Raw genomic sequence first — 22,891 nt, 5'->3', positions numbered from 1 at the left:
ACATATTATGACGGTCACTTTGTAATATATACATGTATTGAGTCATTATGATGCAAACATAAACTAATATGTTTACAGACCAGTAATATAAAGCTATATAATCATAAAAATTATATCTCAATAATAAAAAAAGAGATAACATGCAAACAGTAAGCACACACACAAAAAGAAAAAGAACCAATTAAAAATCTTGGAAAGGAAAAATAATTTTAAATATGTAGTAGACTAATAAAAAAAAGCACAGAATTAGAAATTTGGAAAATGTTCTAAGGAATTCACCAGGCATGCAATATAGAAATAAATAGATTTTTTAAAAGTGGGAGTTAGTTAAGGGACAAGGACGATAGATTGAGGACGTCTCAAACTAACATATTTCAAATAATCAATCACCTTATCTCGAGTTACTCTATTATTTTGCAAAACCAAAGGATGTTCAGGATCATCCCAGATTTTGAGTGTACATTACGTAGGGCCATTAGTACACCCTTAAATAAGATGTCCGTTTGTATAATTTTCAAAAAAGTAAAAGGGGATGTTCTTTAATGAACCAGTGATAAGATCTTATAAGCTTATGTACCTCAATGTCATCCTTATTTTTAAGTAGTGGTGCTTCCATAATATTTCTAAGACAAAAAGAATCAGATTCCACATCAAATGGGGTTCCAGTTAATTCAGAGATTCGGTCCCAGTGTCTCTGTTTCATTGCCTTATTGGTCATCATTTCCAGCAGAGGACATGACTCACTGAAATCATCAATTCTTTTTTTCAGATCCAAAAAAGCTTGCCAATCTTTAAGCCCTTTTGGGAGTTTACGACATCTTTGAGAAAAAAAAAATTATTTCACTACACATTTCTTTGAAGAATGTGTTTTATATATATATACAGCAACATGTCAGAGGATAATCTCGTTTGTAAAATACCTACAAACTCCTATGAAGATAGGCACTATAAAAAGGTAAGCTTAATTCAATTCAAACTCACCTGTTCTGAAATTCCTGCAGTTCTGCATTAATTTTTTCAATGTCTACATCTCCCCAAAGTATTTCATAATAACCACTAATATTGTTCATTACAGTATCATACAGTCCATACAGCTTCTGCAGCAAGTTGAGCTCTTTTCTGGGAAACCAAATAATTAAGTCATTACATAATGTATATCTTAAAAATAAATGTCATTATTGGATATGCAGAATTCATCCAATCAAGAATTTCATACATGACGTGTGTGATGTCTTACAGACACCAACATGCAAACAACCCTGTCGGTTTCCAAACAAAATGTTATTAAAGCTCCATCAATTAGGTCAAGTTTACAGCTCTCAGATATTCCAAGTCATACTATGACTTGACAGTAACAAATTATTTGATTATTATTATGGTTCCAATTATTGCAAATAATGTGACCAGAACTTGATAAGATCAAAGCTCAGGCTAAGGGTTTGATTGTTTTTCTTTCAAATGCAAGCTGGTTTTTATGAGAACATCTGCCTTTAGGAAAGTGACTTAAACATCACTTTCCTACCAAAAGCTTTCCCTCATGTACCCAAATGGAATTATAATACATAACAAGAATAAGAGGAGGAATTATAGATCCAGGTAAAGAAAAAGTTCTTTATTGTGTAAAACCTCAAAAATTGACCCCTCAACAGAGTGTGTAGATGCTCCCAATAATTCCTCAATCCTTAGCAGATCATGAGTGTCCCCTAGACCCAATTCTAGTTTTTGAGGGTTTTTTCTTGAGTGGTTCTAACTATTTGTAAGGATTGATATTCACAACTTTTATTATTTATTGTAAATAATCTGAAGACCAAAGAAAAGGTTTGCTTATGTTTTTAATGAAATAAAGCTCATTCTACCTTGCAATTATCAAAAGGATACACTGGGCCCTTTTATAAATCTAAAACACATTCTGGAATCTTGGTTATCTTGTTTTTCCAATTCTTGCTACATTTTGCTGTTCATCATCTTAGGAATTATTTCATTATTAATCACAGAGTATTCCCAATAATGCTAAAAATGACTAAAATAACACAAAAAGAATGACGAGATCTCCCATAAGGAAGGGACAACAATCATCCTTCAGGTTTCATATTGTTATACCCAAAGCATTGCATCATCTGTTGTTGTTGTTGTTGTTTTTAATTTACTTATTTATTTTGAGAGAGAAAGAGAGAGAGAGAGTGGGCAGGGTCAGAGTGAGAGGGAGAGACAGAATCCCAAGCAGACTCCACGCTGAGCACAAGCCCGATGTGGGGCCAATCCCATGACCCCAAGATCATGACGTGAACCTAAACCAAGAGTCAGATGCTCAACCGATTGAGCCACTCAGGCGCCCCTCATTGCATCATCTTTTAAGAAAGTATCAAAAAAGAACTCTGGACAGACACCAACCATCTTTGTGTTCTTTGATTTTTGGGTAGTTTTCACTTAATACAGTTAAGGATTCAGAATTGTTCATTTTTTAAACCTAAAACAGCAAAGAGAAGACAACTGATAAAGAAAGGTGCTCCCCAAGTATTAAAGAGAAAAGAGACACAGAGCAGCCCTCTAGACTCTAACTGTGATAGTGAAACTAATTATGTAGTGAGATCTCAGACTGTGGGTCTTTAGATGACTATTACCTAGATGAATTTGACTCAGATCGGTCATTTATAGTGAACAATATATTTCAATAGAGGCAAGGGCTTCATCTCATGCAGTGGTTTACAAGAACCTAAACCATCCCATTTTGTGAAAAAGATAAATGATTGTTCTTTCATTATCTGTGATGTTTGCTTAAGTTTTACTTAGGACTTGCCCTAAGTAGACAGATGTTGAAAGCAGATATGTACTCAAAGGAGACAGATGATGCAGAAACAAAAAAATTCATTGACTTGATGATTCAAATCTACAAGTAAAGATTTTGTCATTTATAATGCAAGAGAGATGGTGATCCTCTCTTCAACAAAATTATGAGTGTCCAAGTTTTCAACAGTTTTGGGTTTTAACAATGCAAGTGGAAGAAAAATCAGAAGTAATATAAGCTAGAAGCTGTTGGAGATGGATTTGAAACTGGAAATCAGTGTTGACAGAATAGGTATGGTCCAGGTTCATGCATGACGGTGGATGAGCAGTTGGTTGTGTCACCAGTGAGACCCGGGACCTGACCTTTACCACCCACCTGCTTCTACTCACTCATCTTTCTCTTACATTTTCCTTAAGCTCTTCTTTCTGGCTTACCTCTTAACTCAGGCAAAGCAAACCCGAAACCACCCCTCAGGTAACGGCAACTGCCCTGACTGACAAGATCTCCCACCTGACCTGACCACCCAGACTTTCTGAGCTAAACCTCTGACTGGCGCCTCGCAGATGGGCCAGGGAGGGACCTCTGGAATGCCCTACAATCATCTTTACCTCATTATAATACTAAAACTCAGCCCGAGGAAGAGCACAGCCTCATTTGCATAACATACAATGTATAATTAGGCATGTTTCCTTAAGGCCCATGTGTGACCTTATTATGCCTGCCTCTACATAGGATGACAAGGCTTCCCTATCTAAATATGCATCCTAACCCTAAACGAGAGGAACTTATTCACCCGTTCTTGGGGAGCCATGGCTTTGGAAGCCATTCCTAATGATCTCTTTATTTGCAGCAAATCAAGTTTTCTTTGTGCAAAAATTCAACCTGGTGCAGTTTCTGACTCACCAAGGAGCCAAGTCACGTTGGTTGGGCTCCGGTTGCATTCTGGAGTCAGTCTCCATTTCGTGTATGTATCTTCAAACCAGGCTGTTATGGAGTAAAAGCTTGGGTTTTCTCTGCTTAAATTCTTATTCATTTTCTAATGAAAGTGCTTTTCCCATTTCCTTATTCTTACTTATGCAAATTAATCATAAAATACTTAAAAATATTAAAAAATTAAAAAGTCCATTGGTCCAGGTAGTAAATGAGGATGATTGTTTTTCCTGGAACACTGAGGGCTCAAATAAAACACTGAGTGTCAGACTGAACATGCAAAAGAGTTAACTAGAGAATTTATAAAAATGCAAGACCCAATCCCTGAGATTTTATTTCAGCAAATCAGGGCAAGGAACAGACACCTGCAGTTCTAACCCAACTGGTCATCGGGTTAAGCTTGGTGAACCATGTACCCTAAAGTAGGCTGAAGCATTAATTTATGGTAGGACAATTTCTTGCCTATTTTGCAAAGACGTGTTATGACTTTGAAAGAAGTCAACATAAAGTTCTTTTTTAAAGCCATGATCCTAATAAGCAAAAACCACTGTTTTAATTTTGACCTTAAGGAAAGTTACATAAAATTCCATTAAAATATAGTTGCCTAAATCCTAGACCTACTTATTGTTTAAAATCAATGAAGTTCCTTGGCCTTCAATCCTGATGAATTTCTATGTCTACCCAACAGAGAAGAGCACTTAGCATAAAGGCAGTAAGAAGGGTTCGAAAGCCAAGGATGGCTATTCCTCTAAATAAAAAATATATTTTATTTGCAGTGCTTCTGCACAATAATTGACACTATTCAAAAATAGTGAAGAGAATACAATAAAGCACAGGCTAAATCTAGGTCACAACCGCCAGAAGTTTTGCAATGTGCTTTCCGTGCCCCAAGAATATTTCTTTTATATGTGACGACCATGGGTCCAGCGGGTCAGCAACAGCCAGGGACAAGGGAAATATTTAGGACTGTTCCAAGGGAGGCTCTTCTCTGCACAATAAAGGATTTAACGATGACAGGATTCTTCTAACGGACAGTATTTCATTGTTTGCATGCAACACTTGCCCAATTTCCACACTTACCTAGTTTTGTGTAAAACCTCATAATCAGTCACAGGCAATCCAAAAAGTTGTTCACCAGATGAATATGTGACAAACTTCCTCCACAGATCATCAAAATTAGCCTATAAAAAGATTTTTAAATTGTAGTAAAATATAATTAATTCAGGCCCCATTAAAGTAGAATTTATTATAATTGGAATAAAAGCTACATTGGGGTTTATTTGATAATATCTATGAAACAAAATTTGTGAAGAAATTTATACTGATACCTAGCTATCAGAAGAAGAGTTGAACACTTAGGAAAATTAACTTTCAAGCACTCTAAAAGTATTCATTTTACATAAAATTTTTTCTTTAATAAATTATGTGGTCCCCAGAAGACCTATACTTCAAGTTCCCATAAATATGTCTGAAAGTAATAAAACTGCATTTTAAAAAATCTATAATTCAGGCTTTTTTACTAATTTAGAGTTGTCATCTGTTCTACAGGGTTCAAATGAGTGAGTAGAATCCTTTCAACCCTGTTTTCCCTCCAAGCAATAAAGAGTCTATAAAATGAAGGATTCCATTTTAACCCCATTTGGGAGAATTCTAACAATCTGAATCAGCGAAGTTAATGCCCATGCCCTTGGAACTTGAAGTGGAATCTCCCATATTTAGAATGCTTAGTATGGAGCGTGTTTAAAGCACAAAAGCAAATAGAAATAATCCACCTGTGACAAGGTATGTGTGGCTCTAAGTAAGGGTGTAACATATCGATAAGGAGCGGGAATTTCCAGCCCTGGAGAATGTGTGGCATCAGACCTCCCCATACTGAGCCAGTGAATCAGATCTCACAGCTAACATTAGCTTATTTTACAGGAGCCAAATCAGGAAGGTGTGAAGACCCCAGAGGAACTCCAAAGAACTCTTCCTTCCTAGAAAGTAAGAGCCATATTGTGCACTTTTTATATTCCTTGGTGGTTAGTATAGTGGTTACTCAATAAATTTACTGACTAAAGTAGCCATGGAACCATGCAAACACTAGAAAAGGAGAAACAAAAACGTTCAAGTTAGCATACTTTAAAATAATGACATTTAAAATCTTGTTTATGTGGTGAGGACTATTGATGGATGCCAGTCACTCACCCTCTTTCCCATACAGGCTGCAGAAAATATAAAAAGACCCACAGCAGCAGCCAAATGGGGAACAAAATGTCGGCTTTGTCTGCAGGCCAACCCAGTGCCCAGTAACTCTGGAAATCAGAGTAAAGTTGCATCAGAGAACCACACTGCATCCTGAGGCCCAAAGTGACACTCCTGCTTCTTTACATGATCTAGATCTTAGCATCTGCTTTTCTGGGGAGTTGGGAGGGTGAAGGGGCATCTACTTTTAAGGAGAGCTGGGTCCCGTACCCAGCCAGATGCATGGAGAACAGGCTGCTTAACATGCACCCCAAGCATGGGCAGATCAGAAGGAACAAGCCGCCGAGAGATGGGCCCTACGAGGTCTTTTCTATGAAGTGGCCACACCCCCAGTAAAAGGGTTAGCACATTAAAGTCCCAGACGCTCACCAACAAATTGGTAACTCCAGAGGGAAAGACAAGGCGGTGCGTCCACCTTCGAAATATACCCGGGCTCCAACCACTTCTCAGCAACTCCAATGCCACCAGTCTGGTCCAAGTTCCTGTCACCCTCTCCTGGATTATTGCAATAACCTCCTAACTACTCTCTCTGCTTCCATCCCTGACTGTCAATAATCTCCTCTCGACACCGTAGCCAGGGTGATCCCCTGAAAATGCAAGTAAGATGATGTCCTATCTGCTCTCACTCACGGCCTTTGCACTTGCTCTTCCTCAGGCCTGGAAAGCTGCTCTTCCAGATACCTGCCTGGCTCGTTCCCCCATTTCTCTAGGTCTCTACTCAAATGTCAGCTTTTCAAGCCCGCCTTCTCTGGAGATGCAATTTTAAAGTTCACTGCCACTTTACAAACACGCAGCCCAGCACGTTATGCCCCTTCTCTGCTTTATTTTTTCCCTTGGCACTTATCACCATCCAACATTACTATCCCTTTTCATTCTTCATCTTGTTTTTATTGCTGAGGGGTTCTGCTTGGCTCAGCTGATAGCCACCAGGTGAGCAGATCAGTCTTGGTCTTGGCTCCTCCAGAGAGGCAGGCCTTTCCCTGGGATTCTGGGGACTTCAGGTAGCAAAGGCTCAAAGCCTCCTCCAGAGTCCAGCCTAAAGTGACCAAGAGTGACCACTATTGTCCTGAGGACAAAAGACCTTCAATAATGACAAGGGACTAGACTTTTTGTCTGAGGACATCACATTAAAGAGAAAGACCTGTGCCTGCTGCCTCCCACGAAAACCCTTGCTGGCACAGACAACCTACCTTATAGAAATCCACCAGAGTTACTGGGCTAGACCTATCCCAGCCCTGGAGCCAGGCAGTACAGATAGTGGGCTCTGTGACAGCTGATTTCCTTACTTGGCACAAGATTATTCCTCTAGGGTGTAGCTGCAATTTCCGCTTGCTCCAGTGATCCCAGAGGAACACTTTTCTTATCTGGGTCTGGATTTTCTTTTTTCTTTCTTAAGATTTTATTTATTTGAGAGAGAGCGAGAGAGAGAGCACATGAGCGGGGAGGGAAGGAAAGGGAGAAGCAGGATTCCCTGAGCAAGGAGCCCGATCCAGGACTCGATCCCAGGACCCTGGGATCATGACCTGAGCCAAAGGTAGACACTTAACCGACTGAGCCACCCAGGTGCCCCTGGGTCTGGATTTCCTATATAAATCACTCAAATCAAGGGAGATGCTTGAATGTTAGATACCATATGAGAAATTCCACTTGGTTCTGATGGAAAAAGCCTGAACTACCTCTCTCAGGAGAACCTGCAACTGGAGAGATCCCATTCAACTTGACTGAATCTTTTTGAGAAAAGCATGCATGGGACCAGCCTGAACCATCTATGGAACCTGCACATAAAGCAACAAGAACAAGATTACTGACTCCACTCTTCTGTTTATTTGCTTTGAGGTGAAAACCCCAATGGTAAAGTGGTAGGAAGTCATCTCTGACATAGGTAAAGGGATATTTAGAAAATACCCAACCAGAATGTTGCAAAACTAAGTCCCGAGCTACAGAAAGCCTTCATATGGCTTGATTTGCTGCAAAACGTGGTATTCCTAGCAAAGAAGAAAACACTGGGTTTTGGACAACAACTCTGTGACTCCTGGTGACTCGACCCTGGAAGCCATCTGAGTATAAAGGCAGGCAGAAACGGGGGCCAGGTGAAGAAAAAAGTGACATCTAGAAAGGGGAGCAGAACAGAGAGATGTGTTTCTTATTGTTATTTTAAAAAGGAAAGACACACAGCTTCTAAAATAGTGATTGGGAAGATTTAGTGAAGAGGAAGAGGTTAAGAGTAAAGGAGAGAAAAGGGTCAGGTTAAGAAGGGACAAGGGAGAGTCAAGAGCCCCCAGGGACAGGAAGGGGAGCACATCTCTCTGAAATTTATAGCACCCTAAATCATCTCTGTAAATTTGGAGGCAAGGTCATCTGTTCACACTAATCTCAAAATTACTCCTCCCACACTCATACTTCAGTAAATGACTCTACCTTCTTCTGTTTTCCCAAGCTGGAAACCTCCCTCTCTTCCCCTCAGCCCAGGCTCCAGGCCTATGAAGTTGGTCTTGTTAATAAACTCACGATCCACCCAGCTTTCTTCATTGCAAGTGCATTTGGTTGGTCCCAATCTTTACAATTTCTTGCTTACATGACTGAAGCTGCCATCTGTCTGACCATCCTCCCTCCGAAGCATTCTCCAGACTAACGCCAGAGAAATCTTTTTAAACATACAACTGTTTTAAAAATTCAAATCTGAACATATCACTCCTTGCTTAGAGCCCTCCAGCCCCCAGGACAGGCTATGAGCTCCTTATCAGAGCCTATAACGTCCTCTCATTAGTGATTTCCTCCCACTCAGCTGTCCCATCCCTCATCCCTATCCTCTCTGCCTACTGCACCCCACATTTCACTCCTTCATCTCCCTAAATCACCCTGCTTATCTCCTCATTTCTGGGTCTTTGTAGGAGGTGCAAATTCTGTCTAATTAGTTTTTCTTCCTTCTTCCCCTGTTTAACTCTAAATAGTCCTTCAAGATGCAACTTAACCGGCTCCTCTTCCAGGAAGCCTTCTCTGGCTGCCCCCAGCTCCTATTTTGGTTGGTAGCTCCCTACGTCTGTTTCCTTAACACTAGTTCTCACACCTAGATCGTAGTGTTCCCCACACAGTTTTGCAATTACTATCTACCCAGCTCTCTGTCTCCCTACAAGATTTTAGCAGCTTAGAGGTAAGAACCTTTCCTTAACCATTTTTTCTGTTGACCAAAACACACAGCAGGCATCTGACAAATACTTTTTAACGACTACAGATGCATGTGGGATAGGGACCATAAAGAGAACGTGAACATATAGTACAGCCACTACAGAAAACCAGGATAGAGGACAGAACCAACAGAACTGTGTGATCCTCCTAGGGGCTGGCTTACACAGGGTTCCATGAAGCTGCAAAACAGTAACCCAAATGGAGGTGATTTTTCTCTGGATGTGCTCAGCAATCTGAGCATAGAAAAAGATGGTGAATCCAAGGAGTATTGTATAGTCCAGGGTAAGGCAAATATGTTGAATCTTATATAGATTCAACCCAAGTGAATCTTTTCCACATATTTGTCATGGATACAAAAGGAATGGATACAGAGGGAAGATAGGGAAACCATTTGTCAATATTTTAAATCTTATTTTAATAAATTTTATTATTCTATGAATTTTTATCATTTATATACAAATGAAATGCTTGGAACCAAAATAAGGTATACACTTAAGTTCAAAACTGAAGTCTTATTCTCTAAAAATACAGGGAGAAATTCTGTGGAGAAGAACACAAAGGGATACAAGAAAAGGAATCAATCACATCATTTAGCAGATTAGAATACAGTTAAAATCTATGTGCACTTTAAACACTAACTTTTCCACTGTAAGATAGAACACATTAATTTTCACTAAAATTACTTTAAAAAATAACAACACATTATCGACATACAAAAAAGGAAGTTTTACCTGAAAAATCTGTAGCCTGTTACTAGCTTCTTGGGGTGGAATATTTGGAACCATCGGTCCTTCCTGTAATGAATAATATAATCTCCATTTAAATTCTTAATCACATGTGTTTATCAATTTCTTGAGTTTATGTATTATTTTCTTTTAAATAAACATTATTTTTCATTGAAATGGTCTAATCGTGTTCCATATATGAAGCTTTCATTTAGTTTCTGTAACAGCTTTACTGAGATATCATCCACATATTATACAATCTTTCATTTAGAATGGACAATTTAATGGCTTTTAGTATATTCACAGAGTTGTGTGACCATGACCACAATCGATTTTAGAACATTTGCATCACTCCATTCATTTTTAAAGGACCATGACATCGCTAATAAAAAATGTGCCAATATTACATCCTGTAGGAAGCCTGTACCACTGCAGCTCTGTTTCATTTCACTTGTGATTATAAACAATGATGCTGTGCTCGTGCGTTAGAATAACTGATACGGGGTTCTGAAAGTGGCCTCCTTTCACTGATTGCTCAGCCCGATATGGAAATAGAGGAGCACGTAGGTTGAATACTTGGATGAAGCAAAATGCAGTCTCTGGTGGCCATCATCCAGAACACAGTTGCAAATAGGACCCCAGATGGTCTGCCCAATCCCGAATACTATGGATATGCTAAATAATAGACCAGATTCCCAGTATAATGGAATGATAGGGCCATAAAACGTTGACAAATCCAACTAAAAGAGGTTAAGTACATGTAAAAAAAAGTGTGTTATATGATTAATAGTAAGGGCTTAACATGTCTTGTGAATCCAGACCCATTGTGACCACTAAAAGAAAGTCGCATATGTTAGGGGAATACACCCAACTTCTGAGTTTAACTTCAAAGAGAAGGAACATTATCAGCCATGTTACCAGGCTGAATAGTCTGTGGGACTGACCAGGTAAGACATTTATTATTTATTTTCAGTGACCCTTTTAGTTCTCTAAGGGTTAGTGAAAAAAATATCAGTTTCATAATACCCTGTTATTTAGGTTTTTATAGTTTCTTATAGCCTTCCAACAACTGTATTACATTTTCAACTATGAGCATTCTGGCCTGAGAGAGAAAGCATAAGACCAGACCTTCTGTTCCTTCCACAATCTCAAAAGTTGTTGCTCCTTTTAACAGCTGAATCTTCTTTCTTCCTCTATAAAATAAGTGTAAAGGATTAGCTATCCCCCTTTCTTTTCCTGATCGCTCCAAATATTAAATATAGCCTCTTCTATACAATGGGCAAATCGCAGTGTATTTCTCAAGACTCATCACTCTCATCTCATAAAAACATGCCACAGAACATTTTAACACACAGCATGCAAACACTGAGATTACCATCTCATATGATTCTGCGAAGTTCATTACATCCTCACGAAAAACTTCCACAGACTCAAGAAGACTACTTTTAAACTTCGGCTGCACTTGAACTAGTTCATCTTGCACAGAAACCTAGAATAAAAAAGAATACCCAACGTGAGATGTATTTCAATGAAAATGTATTTAAATGAAAACTCTAATTCTGTCCCAGCAAGTTTGTTATCCCGCAGATGTCCAGTATGAACAAGGGTGTCTCTACAATCTTGCTTAAAAAAACAAGAACAAAGGGAAATAAACAACCCAAATGCACCAAAAGGAGACACCAATCATTCTAGTTCATGCCCCAAGAGGCAAAGCCATCTTCTGTAACTGCAGTTAGGAAAAAGTTTTCTCGCTGATCTGGCTCAAGCCATCACTGTGACCAGGGAAACAGTTACTGCTACAGGCCCAATCTGGATTACATGCTGTCTCTGGGGCCAGATGAAGGTCTGGGATTAGTAATCTCTAGTAGGTTCACATGGTTGGAACAGTTACCTAAAAGAAAGTGATATTATTCTGGGTATTTAAAAAAAAAATAATGAATGCCTCCATAATAGTCTTCAAAGCTTCTGCTTAAACCTTCAATCGTAATAGTTAGCACTTAATGCATACTTACTATCCACCAGGCTTTTCACTTATATTAACTCATTTAATCCTCAGGACAACCCTGCGTGGTAAATGCTGATACTATACTCATTTTACGGGTGAGAAAACTGAGGCGCAGAGACACTAAGGAACCTCCCCAAGGTCCCAGCATCAGCGTGAGGCAAGGTCAACATTCAAAACCTGGCTGTTTGGCTCCAGGGCTCCTGCTCTTAACTGTTCTTGACAATAGCATCTGTCTAGGTTGGAAGATAGACTACTTTCAGATTAATGGTGATTGTAAAGGATGGGCCAATAGGCTTATCATTATAGTTAAAGAGGTAGAACAACCCAAGTGAATCTTTTCCACTGAACAATACCAGAAAGTTGGGCTTCACTAAATCTCAGCGGAGGGTTCTCCATTTCCTTCCCAAGATGAACTTTTCTGATGAAACCAGCAATTGTTTTTTAAAATAAGTGATTATTCAATATTGAGCATGAATGTAAATAAACACGAGCATGAAAAAAGCATTTTATACACATTACTTCAAGGGAGCCTCATAACCATGTATAGAACAATTCTTAATGTATTCCTAAATGATCACATGAGGAAATTGAGAAATGAAGGTCATTAACTTGCATAAGATCACCCAATTGGCTGGTGGCAGAGCTGGGATCACAAGTCATGACCCCAATTTCAGCTCTGGGCCCTTGTTAGTCTGCCTTGCTTCAATCTCAGTGACAAATCTTTCTATAAACAAAAAGTTTTAAGCCAATGTTTAATTAATATTTCATAAAAATTTTCACTGTAATTAAAGAATCTGGACCCTCCCTTGGAGTTCATTCTTAATGTTTAACTGAATAAATATTTACCAACTTCAAAAATGCTTAGAGGGAAATCTATAGCTAAAAAGGCCTGCATGAAAAGATAGTAGGTCTCAAATCAGTAACCTAACCATCCACCCTTTTCAAACTAGTCAAAGAACAAACTAAATCCAAAACAAGCAGAAGGATAGAATAAAAATAACAGCGCAGATAAATGATATAGAGTATAGGAAAACAATAGAGAAAATCAACAAACTAAAAATTTCCTCTTTGAAAAGATCAAGAGAATTGACAAACCTTTACCTAGGCTAACCAAGAATAAAGGAGAAAGGATTCAAATTCCTAAAATGAAGAATGAAAGAGGGAATATCACCACCGACTTTACAGAAGTAAATGGAATTATCAAGATACAATCAATAGAATGAACAGGGACCCTATGGGGTAAGAGAAAATATTTGCAAATCATATATATGATGTGGCATTGATATTCAAAATATATAAAGAACACCTATAACTCAACAACAACAACGAAAACCACAAACAACTCAATTTTAAAATAGGCAAAGGACTTGAATAGACTTTTTTCCAAAGAAAATATACAAATGCTTTTTATAAGCATATAAAAAGATGCTCAACATCATATAACATAAGGGAAATGCAAATCAAAACCACAATAACATACTTCCTCACCTATTAGGATGCCCACTATCAATGAAACAGAAAATAAAAAGTGTTGGCAAGATGTGAAGAAATTGGAACCTTTTTGCACTCTTGGTGGGAATGTAAAATGGTGCAGCTGCTATGGAAAAGAGTATAGTGGATCTCAAAAAGTTAAAAATGATACTATATGATACAGCAAATCTATTCCTGGGTACATATTCAAAAGAACTGAAAGTGGGGTCTCAAAGAGATATCTGCACTTTCATGTTCATAGCAGCATTATTCACAAAAGCCAAAAGGTGGAAGTGTCCCAAGTGTCCACTGATAAATGAATGAAAAAACAAAATATGGCACATACATATCATGGAATATTAGTCAGTCTTGAAAAGGAAAGAAATTCTGTCACCTGCTACAGTATGGATGAAACTTGAGGACATTATGCTAACTGAAATAAGCCAGTCACAAGAAGACAAATATTGTATGATCCTACTTATATGAGGTACCAAAAGTAGTCAAATTTATAGAGGCAGAAAGCAGAATGGTGGTTGTCAGGGACTGAGGAAAGAGAAATGGGGAGTTGTTATTTAATGGATACAGAGTTTCGTTTTGCAAGATGAAAAACTTCTGGAGATTGGTTGCACAACAATGTGAATATACTTAACACTATTGAACTGTACACTTAAAAATAGTTAAGATGAGAGGGGCCTGGGTGGCACAGTCAGTTAACCATCTGACTCTTGGTTTGGGCTCAGGTCGTGATCTCAGGGTTGTGAGATGGAGCCCCGTGTCAGACTCCATGCTCTTAAACCCTGCTTAAGTCTCTCTCTCCCTCTGCCCCTTCCCACTGCTCACACATAGAAACACACTCTCTCCCTCCCTCTCTCTCTCGCTCTCTAAAATAAACAGATCTTTAAAAAAAATAGTTAAGATGGCAAATGCCATGTGTATTTTACCATGATTTAAAAAAAAAAAAAACTTAGCACAAAGTTATAATAATCAAGCCAGTAGGTTACTGGCATAGGGATAGACATATGAATCAACAGAATAGAATTGAGAGTCCAGAAAAAATTCCCCACATTTATGGACAATTAATTTTCAGTAAGGGTGCCAAGACCGTCCGTTGGTGAAAGGATAGTCTTTTCAACAAATGGTGCTGAGACAACTGGATATTCACAGGCTTTTTTTGCATGAAGTTGGACCCCTAACTCACACCATACAAAAATTAACTCAAAATGTATCAGAAATCTAAATATAAGGGCTAAAATTATAAAACTGACATAAGAAAACATAGTAGTAAATCTTCATGACCTGGATTAGGCAATCACTTTCTATATATGATACTAAATCACAAGCCACAAAAGAAAAAAAAATAGATAAATTAGACTTCATCAAAATTTTAAAAGTTTGTGCTTCAAATTCAGAGACAGAAAGCAGAATGGTGGTTACCAGGGACTGGGGGGGTGGGGAGGGAGAATGTGGAGTTACTGTTTAATAGGCATAGAATTTCAGATTTATAAGATGAAAGGAGTTATAGGGATGTATAGTAGTAATGTCTACACAACAATGTGAACGTCTTTAATACCCCTGAACTATACACTTAAAAAATGATTAAGATGGTAAATTTTATGTTGTGTCTTTTACACAGTAAAAAAGAAAAAAAAAAAGAAAAGAAAGACACCATCAAGAAACTGAAAAGACATCTTCTTTATCCATTCATCAGTTGATGGACACTTGAGCTGTTTCCATAATTTGGCTGTTGTAGATCATGTTGCTATAATCATCAGGGTGCATGTATCCCTTTGAATTAATATTTTTGTGTTCTTTGGATAGACATCTAGTAGTGCCATTGCTGGATCATAGGATAGTTCTATTTTTAACTTTTTGATGAACCTCCATACTGTCTTCCACAGTGGCCACACCAGTTTCCATTCCCACCAACAGTGCAAGAGGGTTCTCCTTTCTCCACATGCTCATCGATACTTGTTATTTCTTGTGTTGCTGATTTTAGCCATTCTGACAGGTGTGAGGTGATATCTCATGATAGTTGTGATTTGCATTTCCCTGATGATGAGTGATGTTGAGCATCTTTTCATGTGTGTGTTGGCCGTCTGTCTGTCTTCTTTGGACAAATGTCTATTCATGTCTTCCAACCATTTTTGAATGGGATAATTCATTTTGGGGTGCTGAGTTTTATAAGATCTTTATATATTTTGGATGCTAACCCTTCATCAGATATGTCATCTGCAAATCTCTTCTCCCATTCCCAAAGTTGTCTTTTAGTTTTGTTGATTGTTTCCTTTGCTGTGCAGAAGGTTTTTATTTTGATGTGGGATATATATATATATATATATATATATATATATATATATATATATATATATATATGGAATATTACTCAACTGTAAAAAAGAATGAAATCTTGCCATTTGCAACAACATGGATATATCATGCTAAGCAAAATCAGTCAGTCAGAGCAAGACAAAAACCGTAAGATTTCACTCATTATGTGGAGTTTAAGAAACAAAACAAACAAGCAAAGGGAGAAACAAGAGAGAGAGAAAGAGAGAGAGAGGCAAACCAAGAAACAGACTCTTAATGATAGAGAACAAACTGATGGTTACCGGAGGGGAGGTGGATGGGGGGATGGGTTAAACAGGTGATGGGGATTAAGGAATGCACTTGTTGTGATGAGCACTAGGTGTTGTAAGGAGGTGTTGGATCACTGTATTGTACACCTGAAACTAATATTTTACTGTATGTTAACTAAATGGAATTCAAATAAAGACTTGAAAAAAAAAAGAAATTGAAAAGAAAATCCACAGAGAGAAGATAGTTGCAAATCCTTTCATATGGGATATCCAAATATACAAAATATATAAAGAACTCTTACAACTCAAAAATGAAAAGACAGCCCATTTTTTTAAAAAGCAAAGGATTTAAATTCACATTTCTCCAAACAAGATGGATGAATGGCCAATAAGTACCAAAAAGATGCTCAACGTCATTATCCATTAGGAGAATGAAGTAGTGGTACAGAGGACAACACAGATAAACGTTAAAACGTTATGCTAAATGAAAGAAGCCAGTCACACGAGGCTACATATTGTATGAGTCCATCTATATTACATGTCCAGAAAAGGCACACCCATCGAGACAGAGAAGTAGACTCAGGGTTGCCAGGGGCTAGGGAAAGAAGGAGAAGATGGAACGGCTGCTAATGGGTATGGGGTCTTTCTTAGGAAGAGAAAGTGTTCTAAAATTAGATAATGATGGTGATTGTGCAACTCTATAAGCATACTAAAAATCACTGAACTGTATGCTTTGAAATGGTAAATTGTATGGTACGTAAATTACATCTCAATAAAGCTATTAAAATAATATATATTTAAGCTTTAAAATGTATGAATTTTTTTTTAGAGATAGTGATTATAAAAAAAATAAGAATTAAATTTGTACTTACAGCTTTGCTCTGCAGTTTGTTGAAAGAATATCTCAAGGTATCGACTGCTTCTGATTCTTCTTTGGTTACTTCAACTTCAAATCTGTTTAAAATAGCATAGGCTTCCTGAAAAAGTGGGAGTAGAGTTTCAGAAACGTCACAAGGAAAGCAAATGCCAAATGATTTAGATGCCTTCTAGAAACACATTCTTATTCTTCCCATTCTTCGAAGAAGAGAGTATATTCCAGAAGAGTGGTTCCAAAATTAAACATGTATATAAAGCACCTCTAGATTGTCCCTGATCCCAGACATTGACTCTAGATCTTACACTCTGAAATCTAATAAGCACCTAGGTGATTCTGATGGAGATGCAGGCAGATCACACTGAAATACTCTCTTAGTCGGGGCCCCTGGGTGGCTCAGTTGGTTGAGCATCTGACTCTTGGTCTCAGCTCAGGTCTTAATCTCACAGTCATGAGTTCGAGCCCCACACTGGGCTCCAGGCTAGGCATGGAGCCTACATAAAAAAAGAAGAAAGAAAGAAATAGTATCTTAGGAAATATCCCTAGAATCATTTTCTGTCTCTCTCTCCTCTTTGATGTTGTGCAACACTCTGCAAAATATCTTCTCATTACGCTACTAAAATACGCATTGGCTATATAAGAACAGAATGAAACAACAATGTGGGAGATACTCTGAAGAAAAGAAACTTGAATGGTCAAAGGGATGGATTGGCAACTGGATTTACTAAAAGAATTTATGCTGAAGAATAAAGTTTCTGGGACACCCGAGTGACTCAGTGGGTAAAGCATCCAACCCTTGATTTCACCTCAGGTCATGATTGCAGGGTTGTGAGATTGAGCCCCGCATCTGGCTCCACACTGGGCATGGAGCCTGTTTAAGAATCTCTCTCTTCCTTGCCTTCTGTGCCTCCCCCATTGCTCATACAAGTGCACTCTCTCTCTTTAAAGAAAAAAAAAGGTAATAAAATAAATTCAGAGTCTGATTTTTATTATCACCATGAGCCAGGAATTTAAATATTAGTCATGAAATACTTGTGGTAGACAAAATAATGGCCTCTCCAATGTTGTCCACATCCTAATCTCCAGAGTCTGTGAATACGTTACTTTACACGGCAAAAGGGACTTTGCAGATGCGAGTATGTTTAAAAACAAAACAAAGCAAAACTTGGGGTGGGGAGATTATCCTGGACCAACTGGGTGGACCCAACATAATCACAAAGGTCCATATAAGGGAAAGAGGGAGGCAGGAGAGTCAAGCCAGAGAAGATGTGAAGACTGAAGCAGGGGCAGGAGTGACACCATTGCTGGAAGGGGCTGTAAGCCAAGGAATGCAGGTGGCTTCTAGAAGCTGGAAAAGGCAAGGAATAGACCCTTTCCTGGAGCCTCCACAAAGAATACAGCCCTTCTGACATCTTGACTTTAGCCCCATAAAATCCATTTTTGGACTTATGATCTGTAGAACTATAAAATAATATGTTTGTGTTGTTTTAAGCCATTAAGTTTATGGTAATTTGTTATAGCCAGAGTAGGAAACCAATATAGTACTCTACCCTAAAAACATCTCTGGTTGATGTTAGTTCCAACAGTTTACTATTAAGCCTAAGTGGACTGCTCCCACCACGCTGCCCTCGGTATGCCATTGGTTGTGAGTGAGACCTATAAGTGATTTCAAAGGAAAGCCAAAGATATTTGGAGAACTTGCCTAGCATGTTGGAATCAACATGAAAGAGCACAAGTATTCATTTCTGTAAAATGTTGGTGCTAGCATAAAAAACTGAAGACTGTCTAGACCAGTGCAGCATTATGAATATATTAATATTCCTTTGTATACTGTTCACTGTTGGTAATTGCCAAAAGCCCTCCAAGGACATCAAATCAGAAAGGAGAAACTGGCAGACTGTGCCATAAAACAGATGAAGGAAGTATGTTAACAGAATCAATGTTTTAGTGTGTCTCTCTTTAAAAAAAAAAAAGTATTTCAAGAAAGAAAAATGTGATCATTTCTTACTTCAATTGGTCCCAAAGTCATGTCCATTTGAATTTCATTATCACGGATAGATGATAAGGCTTCCATCGCAAACCGGACATCATCTAAATCACGAATAGGTCTGGATAACTTTTTCAAGTATTCATTGATAAATGCTATCATGTCTGACATCTTCTTTTTGTATTCTTCATTCAAGTATCGACAGAGTAACATCTTCCATGCCTTAGCCTCAATTGATAAGGCCAATTTCATTGGCTCTGGGGAAAAGGAAGAAAGATCGGAATGGAATACAACTGATATTCTGAAACTACTTCACGTCTAATCTAAGCATTTCTAACTGCACCGCCCTATTTGATGATCACAGCTCTAACCAGTCAACTCTCTCTTATCAATCCTTACACATTCCTGTTTTCTTCTCTTGGTATCCCTCAACCTCCAAGCCCTGCCAGGCTTGAAACATGGCTGCTCCCCACCAACTTCCAACAGTTAGACTGAGAGGACTAGGGAGGTGAGGAAACATACAGCCAGCTTATTGGTTGAGGCTGAGAGATCCTCTCATGAGGTCTGAGCCTCGTGACCCTGTCTTCTCCTTTTCCTCAGTCCCCAAGCATTCAGCCCACCTTCCCCCTTTTTTAAAACTGTTGCTGCCTATTCTATTTCTTAGTTTCCTCTCTCTAAAACCAAGCCCCCAGCCAGCTTTCACAGTGTGCTAGCATTGGTTTTTATATGAGGAATCACAGTGCTAACCACTTTGAGCAAACAAATAGGAATTTTAAGTAATTGTGATAATAATAGGTAAACTAATTTTTCAGAAGTCTACAGTTCTTGGAATTATTGCCCCTGAAGTATAGTTTCTGATTTCTAACTAAATATTCCCTTCAACTATTTGTGATTCTTCCCAAATTAAATCCCTTCTTGACAGATTTAATAACAGTACTTAAGGGGTGCCTGGATGGCTCAGTCTGTTGAGCTGCCAACTCTTGATTTCAGCTCAGGTCATGATCTCAGGGTGGCGGAATCAAGCCCTATGTGCGGCTCCATTTTCAGTGGGGAGTCTGCTTGAGATTCTCTCTCTCCCTCTCCCTCTGGTCCTCTCCCCTGGTTCCCCCATGCTCTCTCTCTTTCTCAAATAAACAAATAAATCTTTAAAAAATAGTAACAGTATTTCATATTTATTGAACATCAACTATTTGCCAGGTAGTATGCTAAGTGTCTCACATAAAGCAGTTCATGGGATGAGTGATGTCATTATCACCAGCAGAAGGGATGCAGTTAAAGAAGTCAGGTAACCCTGATAGCCAAATTCTAGAGTCACAGTTACACTTACTCCTTAAGGATAGAGGTGAAAATCTACTTAAGGAGGATAGTTGATGTAAAATAGGTCATTCAAGTATCTTCTGAGAATAAAATCTTCTCACCAACTTCTGACAAGACTGTACCACTGTAACCATGGCAATAAGTAGCCACCATAACCCAGTTTTAAACCCAAGCCATAGACCAACTGACCTCTCAGGTCACATACTTTTGCCACCCAATCAGCATCAGCCCCTCCCATCTGAATGTCAACCAATCAAAAAGAACATATCAATAAGCCCGCCTCTGAGTGCTAACCAATCAACAGCAATCTCACCTGACTAAACATCTTTCTACAGATGATGTTAACCTGTTTACACCTACAGTCCTTTAAACCCCGTGCTGCCCAGACACCCTGTATGAGAGTGCTCTAGGGGAACACTGGGCTTGACCAGCATCACTCTCCCTTACTCTTATAATCAGTAAAATCAGCTTGGGATTTTTATTTCAGATATTAAGTGGCTGTCTCATCATCCTTTGATACTCTAATCCCAAGTGGATTAACTTCTCAGGAAACCTCAAATTGTTTGATTCCTATCTCATGTATACAACTCCTTCCTCATCGTAACCTGAAAAAAAGAGTTTCACCTGTAGCTTAGTTGTTTGCCAATTGAGGGATTGTATTGTATTCAGTATATTAAGCCACCCTGGTATAATATTATATGCAAAGAATATAAAATAATATATTATATGACACACATTGTATATATAGATATATATAACCTATATATGAACAATATTGGTGGTCCAGAAATATTTGATACTGACAGTATTCTACCAAAGTAGCTTCATAACTGCTTTCTAAATAAAGCAACATCTCATGTGAAAAATACAGATACTTTACATAACATTTTTAAAATACCTGTATGCAGTTCAAGTGCTCCCACAACAATAACAGGCGTCAACTCATCGATCTCCTGTTCAAAAGTGGCAAAGTGTAGAATTTCTGATCTGATTTCAGTCAGAGAGGGGTTGTTAGCCAAGAACTCCTGTAGTAAGGAAACAGTGTTTTCTTTAGCTTTTTGATAGTACAAATCTCACACTGACTTTTTAAATTATATATATACTTTTCCACTTGTATGTCAGGCCAGTGGCTCAGTAAAGAGAGGGATGAGCCAATAGACTGTAAGATGGGGCTATGTGAGGGAAGGTCATAGTCTACCATGGATGATAATAATAATAATAATAATAATAATAATAATAATAATAATAATAATAATAATAATGTTATTCATGCGTCCTTGAGTCTCTAAATAGGAGGACAGCCGTATCTAAGTAAGTGTGACACACTCTTGAATACCCAGCTTCTGAATGTGTCTGGAATGTAATAGGATTAAATGAAATCTGCCTGAGTCTCAGTCCTCTCAGTTGCCTCAGAGAATCAATGTGAGAACTGCAGAAAGTCGAATATATTAGGTGCTGGGCATTTTCAGGTTCCCGACCTCTGCTCATGAATTCCTCTCACGACCACTGATACCTTCCTGGTCCTCTCGCACAAGTCAGATATAAACAACTCAAACCCAAACTGCATCTCAGGTAGCAGAAACACACCTTCACTTTCACGTCTCGGTCCTCGGTCCAGAGCGTCTTGTACTTTTGGAAGTCCTGCAAGGCCTCGTGAGCCGCCTTCCGTAGAGAATTCACAGAGGAAGAAAGGAGGAGAACCAGCTTGGAAATATCCTTGTGCTCTGCTACCCCTGGATAAAAATTCTTCAGTTTCCTTGCAGGAATAATTTCTTCAAAAGATCCTGAAAACAGATTTTTTATATAACTTCTATATTCAACTTTAAATATTATCAATGTTACTATTTATGGACTTTTCCCAAACTGTAGTTTTTTTTGCTTTTTTTGTTTTTTTTTTTAAGATTTTATTTATTTATTCGACAGAGATAGAGACAGCCAGCGAGAGAGGGAACACAAGCAGGGGGAGTGGGAGAGGAAGAAGCAGGCTCATAGCGGAGGAGCCTGATGTGGGGCTCGATCCCATAACGCCGGGATCACGCCCTGAGCCGAAGGCAGGCGCTTAACCGCTGTGCCACCCAGGCGCCCCCCAAACTGTAGTTTTTAAAAGACTCTCCCTCCAAGTAGTAAGAGCTATTCTCTTATACCTTCACTAACTCTTACTAAACCACTGGGTCAGATTTGGGGTCTAGATTTCTTTAATGTGGGAAAACTGTATTCAGAGAAGGGAAAGTCACTGATGAAAACCTCCCCCCCCCCCCCCCCCCGGATAAGTTCTCCAAGAGAAAGTCAAAAGAGCTGGCACTGCTGCTCTACAGAACAGCTTGGTGGTTAAAAGAGACGCACCGCATTTATTACCGAAATAACCTTAGGCCAGTTTTTTAATCTTCATGAAAATACTTGTGAGGATTAAATGAGACAACGTTATGTTCATCTTCAGCTCAACATCTGGTATATCGAGATCATGCAATCACTGTTAACCACGCGATAAACAACTCTTGCCAAAATCTGGTCATGTCATTGCCTTGATCAAAATTCTTAAGTATTCCCCATCAAACAGACTATACAGATAGTTTGGCCCAAACAATGCCTTGCTTTTTCACAACAGTTGTGAATAATTAAAAAGCATGATCTTTCATGCAGAATTCTAGATTTCTAAATTCTCTTTTAATAAGGTTTAATCTGGGGCACCTGGGTGGCTCAGTCAGTTAAGCGTCTGCCTTCAGCTGGCAGGTCATGATCCCAGGGTCCTGGGATCAAGCCCCATATCAGGCTCCCTCCTCAGCGGGGAGCCT

General features: G+C 38.6%; 1 protein-coding gene across 1 annotated transcript in view; it reads right to left on the bottom strand.

The window, feature by feature from the left end:
- The window catches only part of DNAH8 (dynein axonemal heavy chain 8), a 380,399-nt gene that overhangs the window by 234,420 nt on the left and 123,088 nt on the right, over positions 1 to 22,891 (bottom strand). Inside the window, exons 27-35 of the mRNA XM_026482812.4 lie at positions 21,687 to 21,883; positions 20,998 to 21,124; positions 18,804 to 19,039; positions 16,794 to 16,898; positions 11,246 to 11,359; positions 9,877 to 9,939; positions 4,796 to 4,896; positions 982 to 1,119; positions 578 to 818 (exon numbers count right to left, since the gene is read on the bottom strand). Coding sequence (XP_026338597.3) covers positions 578 to 818; positions 982 to 1,119; positions 4,796 to 4,896; positions 9,877 to 9,939; positions 11,246 to 11,359; positions 16,794 to 16,898; positions 18,804 to 19,039; positions 20,998 to 21,124; positions 21,687 to 21,883 — 1,322 coding nt within the window. The remainder of the gene's footprint in view (positions 1 to 577; positions 819 to 981; positions 1,120 to 4,795; positions 4,897 to 9,876; positions 9,940 to 11,245; positions 11,360 to 16,793; positions 16,899 to 18,803; positions 19,040 to 20,997; positions 21,125 to 21,686; positions 21,884 to 22,891) is intronic.

Source organism: Ursus arctos, unplaced genomic scaffold (genome assembly GCF_023065955.2).
Source record: "Ursus arctos isolate Adak ecotype North America unplaced genomic scaffold, UrsArc2.0 scaffold_31, whole genome shotgun sequence".
NCBI lineage: Eukaryota > Metazoa > Chordata > Mammalia > Carnivora > Ursidae > Ursus > Ursus arctos.
This window is presented reverse-complemented; position numbering and strand designations above follow the sequence as displayed.